Source organism: Bombina bombina, chromosome 5 (genome assembly GCF_027579735.1).
Source record: "Bombina bombina isolate aBomBom1 chromosome 5, aBomBom1.pri, whole genome shotgun sequence".
Taxonomy (NCBI): domain Eukaryota; kingdom Metazoa; phylum Chordata; class Amphibia; order Anura; family Bombinatoridae; genus Bombina; species Bombina bombina.
This window is the reverse complement of record NC_069503.1, coordinates 1,135,795,801-1,135,815,005: the sequence shown is the minus strand read 5'-3', so window position 1 is coordinate 1,135,815,005 and position 19,205 is coordinate 1,135,795,801. Positions and strand designations below refer to the sequence as shown.

Genomic DNA, 19,205 nt, shown 5'->3' with positions numbered 1-19,205 from the left:
TAGGCATGCAATTTTGACTGTGTGTTTAACCCTTTTGCAGGAAATAAACAATAAAATGCTCTAACAACCCCCTCTCCTTATGCTTTACACACAGGACATGTAAAAACAGAATCGCTTGACATGAGAACTGACTGAGACGGGTCCTCAGCACAGAACAGGATTGTACAGACAGATGGCTCAGTAGGAACTAATTAATGGGTGGGCTGGTTTCTATAGCATTTAGTAAGTAGACAGATACATAGATAACGCGTGTCACTCACCGGCAGTTTGTCACGTAGGAACTTCATGTTGGGCACTCTGTAATTAATCTGAGGAAGCAGAGCTTTCAGATCCTTCATGGTGATGCTGAAGAGCAAACAGACAGTGCACGCGTCATTTATCAGACGTATACACTCAATGTTACAGGGTCATGAAACACTGAGCTTGTAATAGAAAAGATTTCATTAAAGGGACAGTAAACACCAAAAATCTTATTGTTTAAAAATAGATAATCCCTTTTTAGCCATTCCGCAGTTTTGCATAACCAACACTGTTATATTAATACACTTTTTTTTTTTTTTTTCCCTTTATTTTAAAAATTTTATTGAGGTTGTGCGAAAACAATACAACTTATGTAAGACGTGTCAATAAAGCATACATGAATGGTACATTTCAATATGACAGTTGATATATAGACATAAGACAAACGTTTCAATAGGAATACATTTATGGAACCTCTTTTTCTATTATGCATGAGCTAAGGTTAACAAATTGAGTGGCCATTTTAAAACTTACAAGATTAGAATAGCTCAACGAATAGTACAATAAATGGTAGCGAAAGAAAAAAGAAAAATAAATTAGGTAGGGTTAGAGGAAAGTATGTAGGTATTTGCATCTAATGGGATATATGGTATCGATGTTAATTGTAATGCAGAATGGTATATAAATGCGGTAGAATAGGTGGTCCTTAATTTGCAGTAAATTAACAGGATATGTTTCAAGCCATAATGGCAAGTGCTGTTACTAGCTAAATAATGTATTTTAATATGTAAGTATAATGAATTACTTAGTATGGTAGAACTGGCAAAATTAGTATGGCAAAATAGGTATCTAGGATAGACAGGATACGGCATAAGCAAGATGAGTCGTGTAGTCAGATCTCCCAAGTTAGGAGGTATATTTTTTTGGGGTGGGGGGGGGGGAGGTGGATAATGAAGTATGAGAGAGATAATATGAGAAACCCTGCAAGTTTTTTTAAGTAATAGATACGGACAGGCAAAAATAAGGATAAATGACTCCAATTATAACAGAAACCCAGGGACAGTAACTATGGGCCGGGACAAACTGTGTTTCAGGGACAAGTAACCTAGTAAGATAAGGGAGATAATTTATGATACAAAAATAGCACTCTCTAATCGGGGCAAGTTATGATTAGTTAGATAAATGGGAGACGTCAATATTTGTTGGGATTTCTAGTATGGTAAGGGTAGGTGAGTCAGTCATATGTAGCAGCTCAGGTTACGCGGCGATTATCAAGTATTAATGGTAGAATGTATTTAGCACTAAAAATCTTCCATAAAGCCCCACACCTGCAGTAAACAGACTCCCGCTGCTTCGGCTGCTAGCAGAGGAGTGACTAGATTGAAGGCTGCACATAGCGCTAGGAGTATATCTGTTGCAATATAAATCTCCCTAACATTGAAGGATACATGTAGAGGCAAAGGACCAGCCCTAGCCAAACAAGCATGGGAGTGAAGTAAATTTATCGCCATGTGGCAGTGCTATGTCAACCACAAAGTGTGTGACCAAAATGGAAGGAACCTGAGAATGCAAATTAATAAACATATGGAGTGAGTACAATAAGACCTGACTTATCCCAACAATCATTTCTTTACATTGAGGGGAGCATCCCCCATCTATACAACAAGTTACCATTAGAGTTTAAGGCGATTAAACATAGTAGCTGGGGCCTCTATAAATTAAAGGCATAGTAGGTAGTTGATTAACACAGTGGAACAAGTGAAATTCTAGGTCATTGTTATTTGGAGCAGAGATTTCATATTTAGCTGGATACACCTGTAGGAGCAAAAGCATAGGGAACCTCATATAGCTTGATAGAGAAAGGAAAGCATTGTTTAAGCATCAAATAAACGCACACATAGCAACAGCCCTCAACTGTAGAAGTGAATACAACTGTCATAAGCAACAATACTATTGGCAAGAGATATAATTATAGATAACTTCTTGAAGCTATTTGAATATTAACAAGTGTCCTTTATATAGAGCAATACAGAATTGTGGTAATAGGAGATCAGCCCGCACCAGTTGTTACAATATGGACTAGGGCTGTCAGTCCGCAATTTTGAGGGAGAGTTCAATTTAGCCCTTTTCATATTGGTCTAAGGTCACTGAGATGCGCTGTTGTGGGTCTCCGGGCAGGCCCTCCTGCGGAACCCTGCTGGGACCCTGATCTTTGAGGTGCGGGTAGTGCTGCAAGGGGCTACCCGGGCAAGGGACTAGGTCCGGACAAGTAGAAAACAAGATCCTCCAGACTGCGACTTCATGGAGCGGTATTGCTCGGGACTGATCTCCAGGATCACAACCAAGCGCAGCGGAAGGTGATTTTCGAGTTTCAGGCAACATGCGGACTTCTGCATCATATGGTGTGTAGGTTAGACCGACAGCTTTATAGGTTATGTCCTCTTCTTTCTCTTCTTCCATATGGGAAGCTGCCGCCCCCTGACTTCCACTGTCAGAGAGCAGTGCCCGATGCCGGGTAAGCGGTGAGCTCTGCGAGCTTGTGATATCACCATTCTGTGAGATATCAGGGGTAAATGGGTGAGTAGCGTGAAGAGTGGGCCTTGCCGCTGCCTGCTTAGACTCCGATGGCATATGAGGGCCGAACACAGCCCTACAACTATCTAGGAAGAGATATATTTGTCTCATAACACAGTCTGCATCCTCCATGTTTAGGTAATGGTGCCCTAGGTTGATGATTACAGAGATCCAAACTTCAGTCAGATTTAGGGCGCTACTAGAGGTGCTGATTAGGCCGCAAGATGGCAGCTTCAGGTCTTGTATGCGATGCTACACGCACCGAGGTTTTAGGAGTCTGTTACCGTAGTGCTGATCTCTTCTGGAAAAAAAGGGTTGGTAAGGACGGCTAAGATCTCAGGTCCTCAATGATGATTAAGTAGTTGAGTATTAGGGCACAGACAGCCGCAAATGTAGTTTTTAGTGCACGTTATGGGTAGAGCTGTTAAGAAGTCATATTAATACACTTTTTACCTCTGTGATTACCTTGTATCTAAGCCTCTACATACTGCCCCCGTATTTCAGTTCTATTGCTGGTTCCTGCGTAACTCCACGGTAGTGAGCAAAATGTTATCTATATGACACACATGAACTAGCACTGTCTAGCTATTGTACAGGATTTAAAAAGCACTGAGAAAGGGGCTTAGACACAGGCAAACATAAAAGTTATACATTATATTAATATAACAGTGTTGGTAATGTAAAGCTGGAGAATGAGTAGTAAAGTTGTTATCTATCTTTTTAAACAATAAAAAAAATCAAGTAGACTTTCCCTTTAAATGCAGTAACAAACAGTGCAATATATTTTAAATATTTATCCCAACTCCTTTTCTGTAACATAACAATTGTGATAATAATAATAAGCTTCAGCAGCGGTGATAAAATGTTGCAATAAAATGCCAAATGACAGTGCTTATCTGTGTCTACTTAAGGACCAAATCCTGATTGGCTCCCTTCAAATAAGGCAAATGGCGCAGGAGTTTGGGCATTGGAAAACAAACAGAAGCAAATAAAGTGTTAATGTATTCAGAACACTTTCATATTTCATAGTACTGTACAAAATACTGTAGACTGGAGGTAATGGTTGTAAACTCAAAACATTTCTAGCGTGGTTATTAGAGTGCACTGTGCAAGTGTTGGAGAGAAAAAAAAGCTGATAACGTTTCTTTTCATACTATCAGGAAATGCATTTTTGTGCACAGACCTTGCTCATTGGCTGATAAAGACAACTGCCATAGCTCTATTGGTCAGCGATGTCATGCCCCATATGTATAAAACATAAATATATAAAGGGATATGAAACACAAACATTTTGTGATCTGTGGTTGTCAGAAAGGGCTTTAAGACGTATAAGGCCACATTTACCGTTAATGAATTATCGTTAATTTTTCCTCTTTAAACCTTATCGTCCCTCATCAGTTTACACTAACCCAATTTTCTGGCTTTGTGCTTCCTAAGGGGCCTATTTAAGAAAGTGAGAGCGGACATGATCCGATATTGAGGTTCATGTCCACTGCACATCAATAAATGCCGACAGCATACGCTCTGAGCATTTATCATTGCACCAGTAGTTCTTGTGAACTGCTGGTGCAATACCCCCGCCTGCAGATTCGCGGCCAATCGCTAGCAGGGGGTGGCAATCAACCCGATCGTATTGGATCGGGTTGATTTTCGTTGATGTCTGTCCACCGCCTCAGAGCAGGCGGACAGGTTATGGAGCAGCAATCTTTAGACCGCTGCTTCATAACTTGTGTTTCTGGCGAGTCTGAAGGCTCGCCAGAAACACGGGGCATCAAGCGACATACGGAGCTTGATAAATAGGCCCCTAAAACTCTTTGCCACATTTCTATAACTGTAAATAGATCCTGTATTTAAACAAACTATACTAAGGGCAAGATTATGAGGCCTATTTATCAAAGGTCTTGCGGATCTGATCCCACAGTGTGGATCAGGTACGCAAGACCTCGCTGAATGAGGAGAGCAATACCCTCTCCGTAATCATCATTGCACCAACAGCTCACAAGAGTTGCTGGTGCAACGCCGCCCCCTGCAGACTCGCGGCCAATCGGCTGCCAGCAGGGGGGTGTCAATCTTTAGACCGCTGCTTCACAACTGCTGTTTCTGGCGAGTCTGAAGACTCGCCAGAAACACGGGCCCTCAAGCTCCATACAGAGCTTGATAAATGGGCCTCTATAAGTCAATTGCTATTTAACGCTTTTACTCAAGTGTAAAATTCGCTAGACGGATGTTTTTTTGCGCACGTTGGGTGGCACACATATTACAAGTTGAAAATAAAAAGTTTGAGTGCGAGCAAAACCTGACACAGGCTAACCAAATATTGCGAATGTGTTAACATATAATACCCATAGAAGTTAATGGAGAGCACAGAAGAAAAACACATAACACGTATCGCTCGTGCACTAACCAGACAGGAGTTATGAATAGTTCACATTCCAATGTTCTTTTCATACAACAGGATAATGTAATTTTTATAGTAAATATATATGTCTATATATATATACAGTATATATATATATATATATACCTGTATATTTATTCCTCTATATATATATATATATATATATATATATATATATATATATACCTGTATATTTATTCCTATAGATATATATATATACCTGTATATTTATTCCTATAGATATATATATATACCTGTATATTTATTCCTATAGATATATATATATATACCTGTATATTTATTTCTATAGATATATATATATATATATATATATATATATATATATATATATATAACTGTATATTTATTCCTATAGATATATATAGGTATAGATATCTTACATTAACATTATCAGATATATTTTTTCTATGTAAAGGACATAGGAATGTAAAATATGCGTATTTCGTGGTTCATGATAAAGGTCTAACACAGTGTTTGGTTAGTGCACATGAAGAATTGCTAACCTCAATGCTCGTTATTGAAATATTAAATATGAAAAATAAAAAATAAATGATTAAAAATGATTCTACATACTGTAAGAAATTCTAAATCCATAGAATATGGAAGGTTCATTGTGTTTTAACCAGCTGTGGCAAGGCACAGTGGAGTCTCTTTACAGAGCGCAATATGGCGGATCGTGTAAACATAGCACATTAAAGATCCGCGAAAAGGATTGAGATTCTTACTAGGACTTCACAGGAGAAGCTCACGTGCGTCAGAAAGAAAGAAGAGGGTGAACCAGGTATTACGCGAAGGCTGTGAGTGCCTTGTGGTGTAATGAATGGTAAATCAGGAGTAGTGAATGCCTTGTTTTGTGGCTTGTAAGTAATGTGAAATGGGATCACACAGCTGTGTTCAGTGGTACGATACGAATTGTACAGGACTAGTATTACACACAACCAGTGGCCTTAGTTATTATTAATGCTGGCACACTACAGAGAGATGTGGGTTATACATATGGGGGCTAGGAGAGTTCCTCTATTTGATCATAAAGGCAACTCCCACAACTCTATTGGTCCACAGGGACATACTTCTGGCAGCATAAAAATTTAAAACTACAATAAATGTTAAAATACAAGATGAGTGAAATATGCCATTAACTCATTAGACTGAAGAACTGTTTATTATAACTAGCTAAAAAGATGTTGTGCCCGCCAGTGCCACTGCTACAGGCCTGGGTGTGTGACATGTTGTATTAAGGACACAATCACTGCACTTTGCTCTGTATATTCTGTTATCTTCATATTAAATGGAGCTTTAATCTACATCTCCCTGGCATCGTTTCCTGCACAAATTCTTCCTCTTCCTGTCACAGACTCCTATCACTTCCTGTCAGACGTCCTGTTTTCATGGAGTTGGCGCAAGCTTAGCCAAAATGGGTGACGTTGTGTCTTGTACCACACTCCAGCTGTGTTCCATTAAAGCTGCAGGCCTCACTCAGCGATACGCACAGAACAGGAAGCTCGTAGCCTCCGTCTTTACCCCGTTAGCATATCTGCCTAGTGTTATGCACTGTATAATGAAACGCTTGGTAACGATCAGGGAGATTAGCAGGCATTCTCAGTGGCATTATATTTGTATTGGAAAAATAGCGTACACAACAAATCAAGTGTATTTCTATATTCAGATGAGTTAAACACATAACTATAAGAAATAGATATTTTTACAGCTTTTTCCAGGGGTTTTGCAAGCCTACATTAAATTTCCAAAGCCTGATGGATACAAAGGACCTTACTTGCTGTAGTGTAAATATTTTGCTTGTCTTATGCTCTATAGAGAGTCCAAAAACAAATCAAACACCTGTTTTAGGGTCAGATTACAAGTGGGGCATTATTTAAAGGGACAGTCAAGTCCAAAATAAACTTTCATAATTCAAATAGGGCATGTAATTTTAAACAACTTTCCAATTTACTTTTATCACCAATTTTGCTTTGTTCTCTTGGTATTCTTATTTGAAAGCTAAACCTAGGTAGGCTCATATGCTAATTTCTTAGACCTCTTATGTGAATACATTTTTACAGTTTTTCACCACTAGAGGGTGTTAGTTCATGTGTGTCATATAGATAACATTGAGCTTGCACACGTGAAGTTACCTAGGAGTCAGCACTGATTGGCTAAAATGAAGTCTGTCAAAAGAACTGAAATAAGGGGGCAGTTTGCAGAGGCTTAAATATAAGATAATCACAGAGGTAAAAAGTGTATTATTATAACTGTGTTTGTTATGCAAAACTGGGGAATGGGTAATAAAGGGATTATCTATATTTTTAAACAACAAAAATTCTGGTGTTGACTGTCCCTTTAATGCTCCCGCTCAAGCTTTAACTGCGCTAGAAGTAAGCTTTTTGCACGCGCCGGGTTGCACTCGTATTACAAGTTTGAAAGTACACTGTTTACGCTTGTGTGCTAACCTGACAAATGGAAAAATCTGAACTAATAATATTGCGCGCGCGATAGCTTATTACCCCATAGAGGTCAATGGGGCACAAAAAGTGTGGGGGAGGGAACTAATACCCTACTTGTGCACAAAGCTGATCGAATATTCTCAAGTGCGCTAACCCGACGAAAATAAGAAAATTTCACATTTCAATGTTCTGCATATAACAGGATATGTTCTATTTACTCATAAATACATATTTCCATAAATATCTGATGGTATTTTGTTAGTGTGTGAGCAAAAGACTAAAATGTGCTAACTTCAGGACTTTGGATATTGCAACCGCACTATATATATATATCAACCACACTATATATATACAGTATATATATATATATATATATATATATATATATCAGCTGTAACACTGCTCTCTGCAAACAGACTGAATTTTAAGTGTATCTACCCCAGTATTCCTAGAGAATCACAGACCTGAATATCTCTGCTGTAACACTGCTCTCTGCAAACAACAGGTAGCCTTTGGAAGATAGTTTCCCTCCAACCCCAAGCTCATTTTCTTATTTATAGATAGTCTCATACTCAACTTTCATTCTCCCAAAATGACAGCTGCAAACACTGATCAGCACATCCTTTCATTCACTTAACCCTTTAGAATACGTACTCTCTCTCGCTACAAATAGCTATATATCACACATCAATAGTATATACTTTTATTTCTTTTAAATTTTGTAATATTTTTGTTTTATTTTCATCTACACACCTCATACCACTAACATGAATCCAAATATGACCATACTGTTATTTGTGTTAACCCTTTTCTCACTCAAATTTTGTTCACATCACTACTGCCATAAGCACACACCTCAATCTGGAAATCAAATTATCATACACCATGGCCTGCTCTGTTGCTGTAACTTATCTGCTGAGTGCTGGTGGAGAGTTATAAAAAATAACCCTCCTACCACCACCTCACAAAACTATAAAGTATCCCATTCACTATATGGCAAAACAAAAACAATGTCCAAATTCCTATTCCTTATGTTACTTGCCCTTGCAAATGATATAGAGTCTAACCCTGGTCCCCCAACAAATTCCATTCCTAGCCTTCCAGCTAAAAAAGGAATCTCCTTTGTGCACTGTAATATCCGCAGCTTACTACCAAAAATCGATGCACTACAAGCTTGGTATTTACAATACAAGCCCAAAATCATTGTGATCTCTGAATCGCGGCTAACCACAAAAATACCTGACTCTGCCATTGCAATACATGGGTATTCATGCCATAGAAATGACAGAGAAAAGAGAGGAGGCGGCATTGTAATCTTTGTTGACAATTCCACAAAGTACACCCCCTTACAAAAATCTAGCTCTCCTGCCACCTTTGATTTCCTTTCTGGCACAATTGAGATCCCGTGCAGTAAATCAATCATTATTGCAGGAATCTACTGCCCACCTAACTCCCCTGTGCATTTCCTTTCAGACATAGCCCATCTCCTTAGTGAAACCATAGCTCAAAACCCAAAAAGTGAAGTTTTGGTTTTTGGAGATTTTGATATTGATTGGCTGAATCCAAAATATAATAGTTGTTGCTCTGTTTTTAAGTCTTTGCAGCTAACGCAATTAATCTCCTCCCCAACTCGCATAAACATCAAAAGCCATAATCACACCCTGCTCGATTGGATTCTCTCCACCTCTCCCGACCGAATCCAGGAGGCAGGTGTTCTCCCTAACAATTTCAGTGACCACTGCTTAGTGTACTTTGTGCGCAAAATAAAGGCAACTAAATCCTCTCCCAAGGTTAAAATCACCAGGTCCTTCAAAAAATGTAATCTTCAATCATTTCTAAATGACATCAAGAACCTCCCCTGGCACAGATTAAACCTAATCCCAGATCTAGACTCTGCAGTTGAATTCTTTTAGTCCGAACTCCTACAAGTTTGGAATTTACATGCCCTGCTGCGTAAGGTGAGAGTAAAAGGAGCACCCATGAATTTGATCACAGCTGACCTCATTCAAATGTACCAGTTTCAAGATTAATTGTGGTCAAAGTTCAAGCATACTGGCTCTATGAACGATCACTGTGTATATAGACAATGGCGAAATATTTGCACTAAACAAACAAAATTGGCCAAGGCCCAATATTTCTGTGAAAATCTGAACAATAACATATCAAACCCTAGAAAGTTTTGGAAACTCATAAATAACTTACAAACTCCACCAATCCACTCCCAACCCTCCACTGTCAATGTGGGCAACCAAACCCTGCAACTCCCCTTAGAAGTAGCAAATGCCTTTAACAATTATTTTGTCGGCTGCTCCACCAACCTGATTGACAAACTAATAAATGGCACGCATCCTGAAGCTACAAATGTGGATTAGGCCCCACTAAATCAGAAAAGACCCAATATAGAGAAATTCAATTTTAGACCTGTACCCATCAATGTCATTAAGAAACACCTTAATAACCTAAAAATGAAAAACCAGTCTGGACCTGATCAAATCACAGCAATGCTGTTGAAGCTTAGTGCGCCAGCAATTGCTAAACCTGTCACAACCCTAATTAACGAATCCTTGGTGTCTGGATACATACCCAAACTTTGGAAGACTGCAAGAGTAGTACCTATCCATAAAAGTGGGGAGATAACCTTGGTTTTTAACTATCGCCCAATATCAATGCTCTCAGTATTGTCAAAAATCTTAGAAAAATGCGTCCATACGCAATTATGTGAATATTACCAACAATCTAATTATCTGACCCCTGATCAATCAGGTTTTCGTACAAATCACTCCACTACAACTGCCCTACTAAAAGTTTGCAACTACATCCAAACTGGAATGGAACAAGGAGACCTAACTGGAGCTATTTTCCTTGATTTTGCAAAGGCCTTTGACACAGTAGACCACGACATACTACTGCTCAAACTAAAAAACTCAGGTATTGGTGATCATCCGCTAACCTGGTTTCGATCATATGTATCGGATCGATCACAATATGTCTCCATTTCTGACAGCGACTCCCAGTCACGTGTGGTGTTCCCCAAGGTTCCATTCTTGGTCCCCTGCTATTCACATTATTTATAAATGATCTGCCTAATGTCTGCAAATCCTCAACTGTACACATGTATGCAGATGACACGGTAATCTATGCAAACAATTCCGATCTGCCACAGCTTGAAGTAGTACTCCAAGACCAGTTCACAGAGGTAGAAAAGTGGATCTCAAAAAACAAACTCTTCCTAAACACTGAAAAAACTGTCACAATGATCTTTGGAATGGGACCTAAATTACACAAACTACAAAATTCCCATCTATGCATCAAAACAAAATCAAATTGCACACTGACCGCAGTCCACTCTTTTAAATACTTGTGTATGTTGTTAGACCCCAATCTATCTTTTGGCCTCCATATAGAAAAACTGGCAACTAAACTTTATCCAAAAATAGGTGCCCTGTACAGAAACAAATCTTGCCTCAGCCCTACTGTAAAATAAAAGATTGTACAGCAAATGCTGATGCCAATCGTGGATTATGGGAATGTAGTATATGCACCTGCTCCGCAAACTCACCTTAATAAACTAAATACGTTATATAACTCGTTCTGCCACTTTGTGCTACAATGTAACTACAGGTCCCACCATTGTGACATGCTAAAAGAACTAAACTGGCTGTCGCTGGAATCCAGACGCACCCTCCATCTTTCCTGCCTAGTGTTTAAGAGCCTTTCTGAGAAGCTCCCACCCTACCTGAGCAGAATGCTCTCACTGGTTATTCCCACCTCCTATAACCTCCGATCCAGAACCAGCACATTATTTAGCTTGCCTCAATACAAAAAGAAAGCAGCTCGATCCTCCTTTTCCTACCGAGCGCCACAGTTATGGAACGACCTCCCGCACACTTTAAAACCTTCCCCAAGCCTAATATCCTTTAAGAGATCCCTCTCTACATATCTCAAAACAGAATGCACCTGTCATGGTTGATTATATATTTCCTACCTGTTCTATGTTAAATTTTTGTGCATATATTGTGTATTATTATTGTTTTTGTATTTTATTGTACCCATTGTATCAATGCAATGTTTTGTGTACCCAGGAAATACTTGAAAACGAGAGAAATCTCAATGTATCCTTCCTGGTAAAATATTTTATAAATAAATAAATATAGAAATATCTATTTAATTTTTTTTCTCTAAGTGAAGAATATAGGAATTTAAAGAATTTCTGCTCAAAACAAATTAAAACGTTAAAAACGTAATACAAATTATATTGCATGTTTATAGGTATTTGACTGGGAAGGGCTCAAAAGTGTATATGTATGTCTATATTTGTGTATACATTTGTTTGTAAGTGTATATATGTATGTCTATATTTGTGTATACATTTGTAAGTGTATATATATGTATGTCTATATTTGTGTATACATTTGTTTGTAAGTGTATATATGTATGTCTAAATTTGTATATACATTTGTTTGTAAGTGTAGATGTATGTCTATATTTGTGTATACATTTGTTTGTAAGTGTATATGTATGTCTATATTTGTGTATACATTTGTTTGTAAGTGTATATATGTATGTCTATATTTGTGTATACATTTGTTTGTAAGTGTATATATGTATGTCTATATTTGTGTATACATTTGTTTGTAAGTGTATATATGTATGTCTATATTTGTGTATACATTTGTTTGTAAGTGTATATATGTATGTCTATATTTGTGTATACATTTGTTTGTAAGTGTATATATGTATGTCTATATTTGTGTATACATTTGTTTGTAAGTGTATATATGTATGTCTATATTTGTGTATACATTTGTTTGTAAGTGTATATATGTATGTCTATATTTGTGTATACATTTGTTTGTAAGTGTATATATATGTATGTCTATATTTGTGTATACATTTGTTTGTAAGTGTATATATGTATGTCTAAATTTGTATATACATTTGTTTGTAAGTGTAGATGTATGTCTATATTTGTGTATACATTTGTTTGTAAGTGTATATGTATGTCTATATTTGTGTATACATTTGTTTGTAAGTGTATATATGTATGTCTATATTTGTGTATACATTTGTTTGTAAGTGTATATATGTATGTCTATATTTGTGTATACATTTGTTTGTAAGTGTATATATGTATGTCTATATTTGGGTATACATTTGTATGTAAGTGTATATATGTATGTCTATATTTGTGTATACATTTGTTTGTAAGTGTATATATGTATGTCTATATTTGTGTATACATTTGTTTGTAAGTGTATATATGTATGTCTATATTTGTGTATACATTTGTTTGTAAGTGTATATATATGTATGTCTATATTTGTGTATACATTTGTTTGTAAGTGTATATATGTATGTCTATATTTGTGTATACATTTGTTTGTAAGTGTATATATGTATGTCTATATTTGTGTATACATTTGTTTGTAAGTGTATATGCAAGTCTATATTTGTGTATACATTTGTTTGTAAGTGTATATGCAAGTCTATATTTGTGTATACATTTGTTTGTAAGTGTATATATGTATGTCTATATTTGGGTATACATTTGTTTGTAAGTGTATATATGTATGTCTATATTTGTGTATACATTTGTTTGTAAGTGTATATATGTATGTCTATATTTGTGTATACATTTGTTTGTAAGTGTATATATATGTATGTCTATATTTGTGTATACATTTGTTTGTAAGTGTATATATGTATGTCTATATTTGTGTATACATTTGTTTGTAAGTGTATATATGTATGTCTATATTTGTGTATACATTTGTTTGTAAGTGTATATATGTATGTCTATATTTGTGTATACATTTGTTTGTAAGTGTATATATGTATGTCTATATTTGTGTATACATTTGTTTGTAAGTGTATATGCAAGTCTATATTTGTGTATACATTTGTTTGTAAGTGTATATGTGTATGTCTATATTTGTGTATACATTTGTTTGTAAGTGTATATGCAAGTCTATATTTGTGTATACATTTGTTTGTAAGTGTATATATGTATGTCTATATTTGTGTATACATTTGTTTGTAAGTGTATATGCAAGTCTATATTTGTGTATACATTTGTTTGTAAGTGTATATATGTATGTCTATATTTGTGTATACATTTGTTTGTAAGTGTATATATGTATGTCTATATTTGTGTATACATTTGTAAGTGTATATATGTATGTCTATATTTGTGTATACATTTGTAAGTGTATATATGTATGTCTATATTTGTGTATACATTTGTTTGTAAGTGTATATATGTATGTCTATATTTGTGTATACATTTGTAAGTGTATATATGTATGTCTATATTTGTGTATACATTTGTTTGTAAGTGTATATATGTATGTCTATATTTGTGTATACATTTGTAAGTGTATATATGTATGTCTATATTTGTGTATACATTTGTAAGTGTATATATGTATGTCTATATTTGTGTATACATTTGTTTGTAAGTGTATATATGTATGTCTATATTTGTGTATACATTTGTTTGTAAGTGTATATATGTACGTCTATATTTGTGTATACATTTGTTTTTAAGTGTATATGTATGTCTATATTTGTGTATACATTTGTAAGTGTATATATGTATGTCTATATTTGTGTATACATATGTTTGTAAGTGTATATATGTATGTCTATATTTGTGTATACATTTGTAAGTGTATATATGTATGTCTATATTTGTGTATACATTTGTAAGTGTATATATGTATGTCTATATTTGTGTATACATTTGTAAGTGTATATATGTATGTGTGCAAATACATATTTACACATGTAAACACAATTTAGACATATATATATATATATATATATATATATATATATATATATACAGTTTTATGATAACAACTAATTGCACTACTCGTATATGTGGGACCCGCTCATTTAAATTCCCTGATTATGCCAATATTTGTCAGGAAGCATTGTGCACGGGGGAAAATTAACATGGATTGTTTAAAGCAGAAAGAAAACATGTGTGAGAGCTTATTGCCCCCACTAGCTTCCCTATATCCAGCACCAGAGCATAAGGTCTTAATCTTAACTGTTCTAATATTAAAATTAACAGCCTCTAAATATGGTTCCTCAAAGACTCCTAAACAACTAAAGCAATTGTATCATGTCACAATATTACAAAATTACAAAATGAGATCAATACATTATAATACTTTTATCTTCAGTGGGAGATTATGGCAAGGTATTTTGCACTCACGGGTATTTATAATCCAACAGTCACAGCTTGATTGTGTTGTAAGTATATGCAAAAATCTGAATCAAATATTGCTTCTTCCAGATACACAACTTGTGTCACATACAAACAAACGCCTCACCAGGTAGGCTTTAATCTCTCCTCACTGCTTATTATTTCAAGCAAGTATAAAACGCAGCTTAATCTTATTCTGCGCTTACCTTGATTGGAGATCCTCAATGTGTTTGTTTTTACTTACTGGACCGCTGTCATCGGTAACCTCCGTTCCGTGCCGCTACTATGGCGGTTTCCCATCCGTGAGTGTACCTGCTACTCAACCACTCCTGTGATTCAATATCTCCGGTTAGCCAACAACATTATTAACATTATAAATACCCGTGAGTGCAAAATACCTTGCCATAATCTCCCACTGAAGATTGTAACCAAGTAAAGAAGTGTGGTGCATAATTTACAAATAAAGCTGTGTGAAACATTACAATTACCTTTTAAAAGGAACTTTCTTTTCTGCAGTCAGCTGACTTCTTTTGGTATACCAACAGTTTCAAGTGGGCCCACATTTATCTTTATATTTTATAACTGTGATATCTCTTGTAGCAATAAAACAAACACACGGCTAGATTTAGAGTTTTGTCGGTAACGACCCGCGTAGCTAACGCGGGCTTTTTTCTGGCCGCACCTTTAAAATAACTCTGGTATTGAGAGTCCACCGAATGGCAGCGTTAGGCTCCAAAAAAGGAGCGTAGAGCATATTTAACGCAACTTCAACTCTCGATACCAGAGTTGCTTACGGACGCGGCCAGCCTCAAAAACGTGCTCGTGCACGATTCCCCCATAGGAAACAATGGGGCTGTTTGAGCTGAAAAAAAACCTAACACCTGCAAAAAAGCCGTGTTCAGCTCCTAACGCAGCCCCATTGTTTGCTATGGGGAAACACTTCCTAAGTCTGCACCTAACACCCTAGCATGTACCCCGAGTCTAAACACCCCTAACCTTACACTTATTAACACCTATTCTGCCGCCCCCGCTATCGCTGACCCCTGCATATTATTTTTAACCCCTAATCTGCCGCTCCGTAAACCGCCGCTACTTACATTATCCCTATGTACCCCTAATCTGCTGCCCCTAACACCGCCGACCCCTATATTATATTTATTAACCCCTAATCTGCCCCCCACAACGTCGCCTCCACCTGCCTACACTTATTAACCCCTAATCTGCCAACCGGACCGCACCGCTATTATAATAAAGTTATTAACCCCTAATCCGCCTCACTAACCCTATAATAAATAGTATTAACCCCTAATCTGCCCTCCCTAACATCGCCGACACCTAACTTCAAACATTAACCCCTAATCTGCCGACTGGAGCTCACCGCTATTCTAATAAATGTATTAACCCCTAAAGCTAAGTCTAACCCTAACACTAACACCCCCTAACTTAAATATAATTTAAATCTAACTAAATAAATTAACTCTTATTAAATAAATTATTCCTATTTAAAGCTAAATACTTACCTGTAAAATAAATCCTAATATAGCTACAATATAAATTATAATTATATTATAGCTATTTTAGGATTAATATTTATTTTACAGGTAACTTTGTATTTATTTTAACCAGGTACAATAGCTATTAAATAGTTAAGAACTATTTAATAGCTAAAATAGTTAAAATAATTACAAAATTACCTGTAAAATAAATCCTAACCTAAGTTACAATTAAACCTAACACTACACTATCAATAAATTAATTAAATAAAATACCTACAATTATCTACAATTAAACCTAACACTACACTATCAATAAATTAATTAAATACAATACCTACAAATAACTACAGTGAAATAAACTAACTAAAGTACAAAAAATAAAAAAGAACTAAGTTACAAAAAATAAAAAAATATTTACAAACATAAGAAAAATATTACAACAATTTTAAACTAATTACACCTACTCTAAGCCCCCTAATAAAATAACAAAGCCCCCCAAAATAAAAAAAATGCCCTACCCTATTCTAAATTACTAAAGTTCAAAGCTCTTTTACCTTACCAGCCCTGAACAGGGCCCTTTGCGGGGCATGCCCCAAGAAATTCAGCTCTTTTTCCTGTAAAAAAAAAACATACAATACCCCCCCCAACATTACAACCCACCACCCACATACCCCTAATCTAACCCAAACCCCCCTTAAATAAACCTAACACTAAGCCCCTGAAGATCTTCCTACCTTATCTTCACCATACCAGGTATCACCGATCCGTCCTGGCTCCGATATCTTCATCTAAGCCCAAGCGGGGGCTAGACATCCATCATCCGATGGCTGAAGAAGTCCAGAAGAGGCTCCAAAGTCTTCATCCTATCCGGGAAGAAGAGTAGATCCGGACCAGCAACCATCTTCTTCCAAGCGGCATCTTCTATCTTCATCCGATGAGGACCGGCTCCATCTTGAAGACCTCCACCGCGGACCCATCTTCTTCCGACGACGACTTCCCGACGAATGACGGTTCCTTTAAGGGACGTCATCCAAGATGGCATCCCTCGAATTCCGATTGGCTGATAGGATTCTATCAGCCAATCGGAATTAAGGTAGGAAAATTCTGATTGGCTGATGGAATCAGCCAATCAGAATCAAGTTCAATCCGATTGGCTGATCCGATCAGCCAATCAGATTGAGCTCGCATTCTATTGGCTGATCGGAACAGCCAATAGAATGCGAGCTCAATCTGATTGGCTGATTGAATCAGCCAATCGGATTGAACTTGATTCTGATTGGCTGATTCCATCAGCCAATCAGAATTTTCCTACCTTAATTCCGATTGGCTGATAGAATCCTATCAGCCAATCGGAATTCGAGGGACGCCATCTTGGATGACGTCCCTTAAAGGAACCGTCATTCGTCGGGAAGTCGTCGTCGGAAGAAGATGGGTCCGCGGTGGAGGTCTTTAAGATGGAGCCGGTCCTCATCGGATGAAGATAGAAGATGCCGCTTGGAAGAAGATGGTTGCTGGTCCGGATCTACTCTTCTTCCCGGATAGGATGAAGACTTTGGAGCCTCTTCTGGACTTCTTCAGCCGTCGGATGATGGATGTCTAGCCCCCGCTTGGGCTTAGATGAAGATATCGGAGCCAGGACAGATCGGTGATACCTGGTATGGTGAAGATAAGGTAGGAAGATCTTCAGGGGCTTAGTGTTAGGTTTATTTAAGGGGGGTTTGGGTTAGATTAGGGGTATGTGGGTGGTGGGTTGTAATGTTGGGGGGGGTATTGTATGTTTTTTTTACAGGAAAAAGAGCTGAATTTCTTGGGGCATGCCCCACAAAGGGCCCTGTTCAGGGCTGGTAAGGTAAAGGAGCTTTGAACTTTAGTAATTTAGAATAGGGTAGGGCATTTTTTTATTTTGGGGGGCTTTGTTATTTTATTAGGGGGCTTAGAGTAGGTGTAATTAGTTTAAAATTGTTGTAATATTTTTCTTATGTTTGTAAATATTTTTTATTTTTTGTAACTTAGTTCTTTTTTATTTTTTGTACTTTAGTTAGTTTATTTCATTGTAGTTATTTGTAGGTATTGTATTTAATTAATTTATTGATAGTGTAGTGTTATGTTTAATTGTAGATAATTGTAGGTATTTTATTTAATTAATTTATTGATAGTGTAGTGTTAGGTTTAATTGTAGATAATTGTAGGTATTTTATTTAATTTATTTATTGATAGTGTAGTGTTAGGTTTAATTGTAACTTAGGTTAGGATTTATTTTACAGGTAATTTTGTAATTATTTTAACTATTTTAGCTATTAAATAGTTCTTAACTATTTAATAGCTATTGTACCTGGTTAAAATAAATACAAAGTTACCTGTAAAATAAATATAAATCCTTAAATAGCTATAATATAATTATAATTTATATTGTAGCTATATTAGGATTTATTTTACAGTTAAGTATTTAGCTTTAAATAGGAATAATTTATTTAATAAGAGTTAATTAATTTCGTTAGATTAAAATTATATTTAAGTTAGGGGGTGTTTGTGTTAGGGTTAGACTTAGCTTTAGGGGTTAATACATTTATTAGAATAGCGGCGAGATTCGGTCGGCAGATTAGGGGTTAATAATTGAAGTTAGGTGTCGGCGATGTTAGGGAGGGCAGATTAGGGGTTAATAAATATAATATAGGGGTCGGCGGTGTTAGGGGCAGCAGATTAGGGGTACATAGCTATAATGTAGCTGGCGGCGGCATGCGGACGGCAGATTAGGGGTTAATAAGTGTAGGTAGCTGGCTGCGATGTTTTGGGGGGCAGGTTAGGGGTTAATAAATATAATA

At 36.5% G+C, this 19,205-nt stretch overlaps 1 protein-coding gene across 1 annotated transcript in view; it reads right to left on the bottom strand.

The window, feature by feature from the left end:
- LOC128661186 (1-phosphatidylinositol 4,5-bisphosphate phosphodiesterase gamma-1-like) overlaps positions 1 to 19,205 on the bottom strand; it is a 370,915-nt gene that overhangs the window by 190,067 nt on the left and 161,643 nt on the right. The window contains 1 exon segment of the mRNA XM_053715427.1: positions 261 to 345. Coding sequence (XP_053571402.1) covers positions 261 to 345 — 85 coding nt within the window.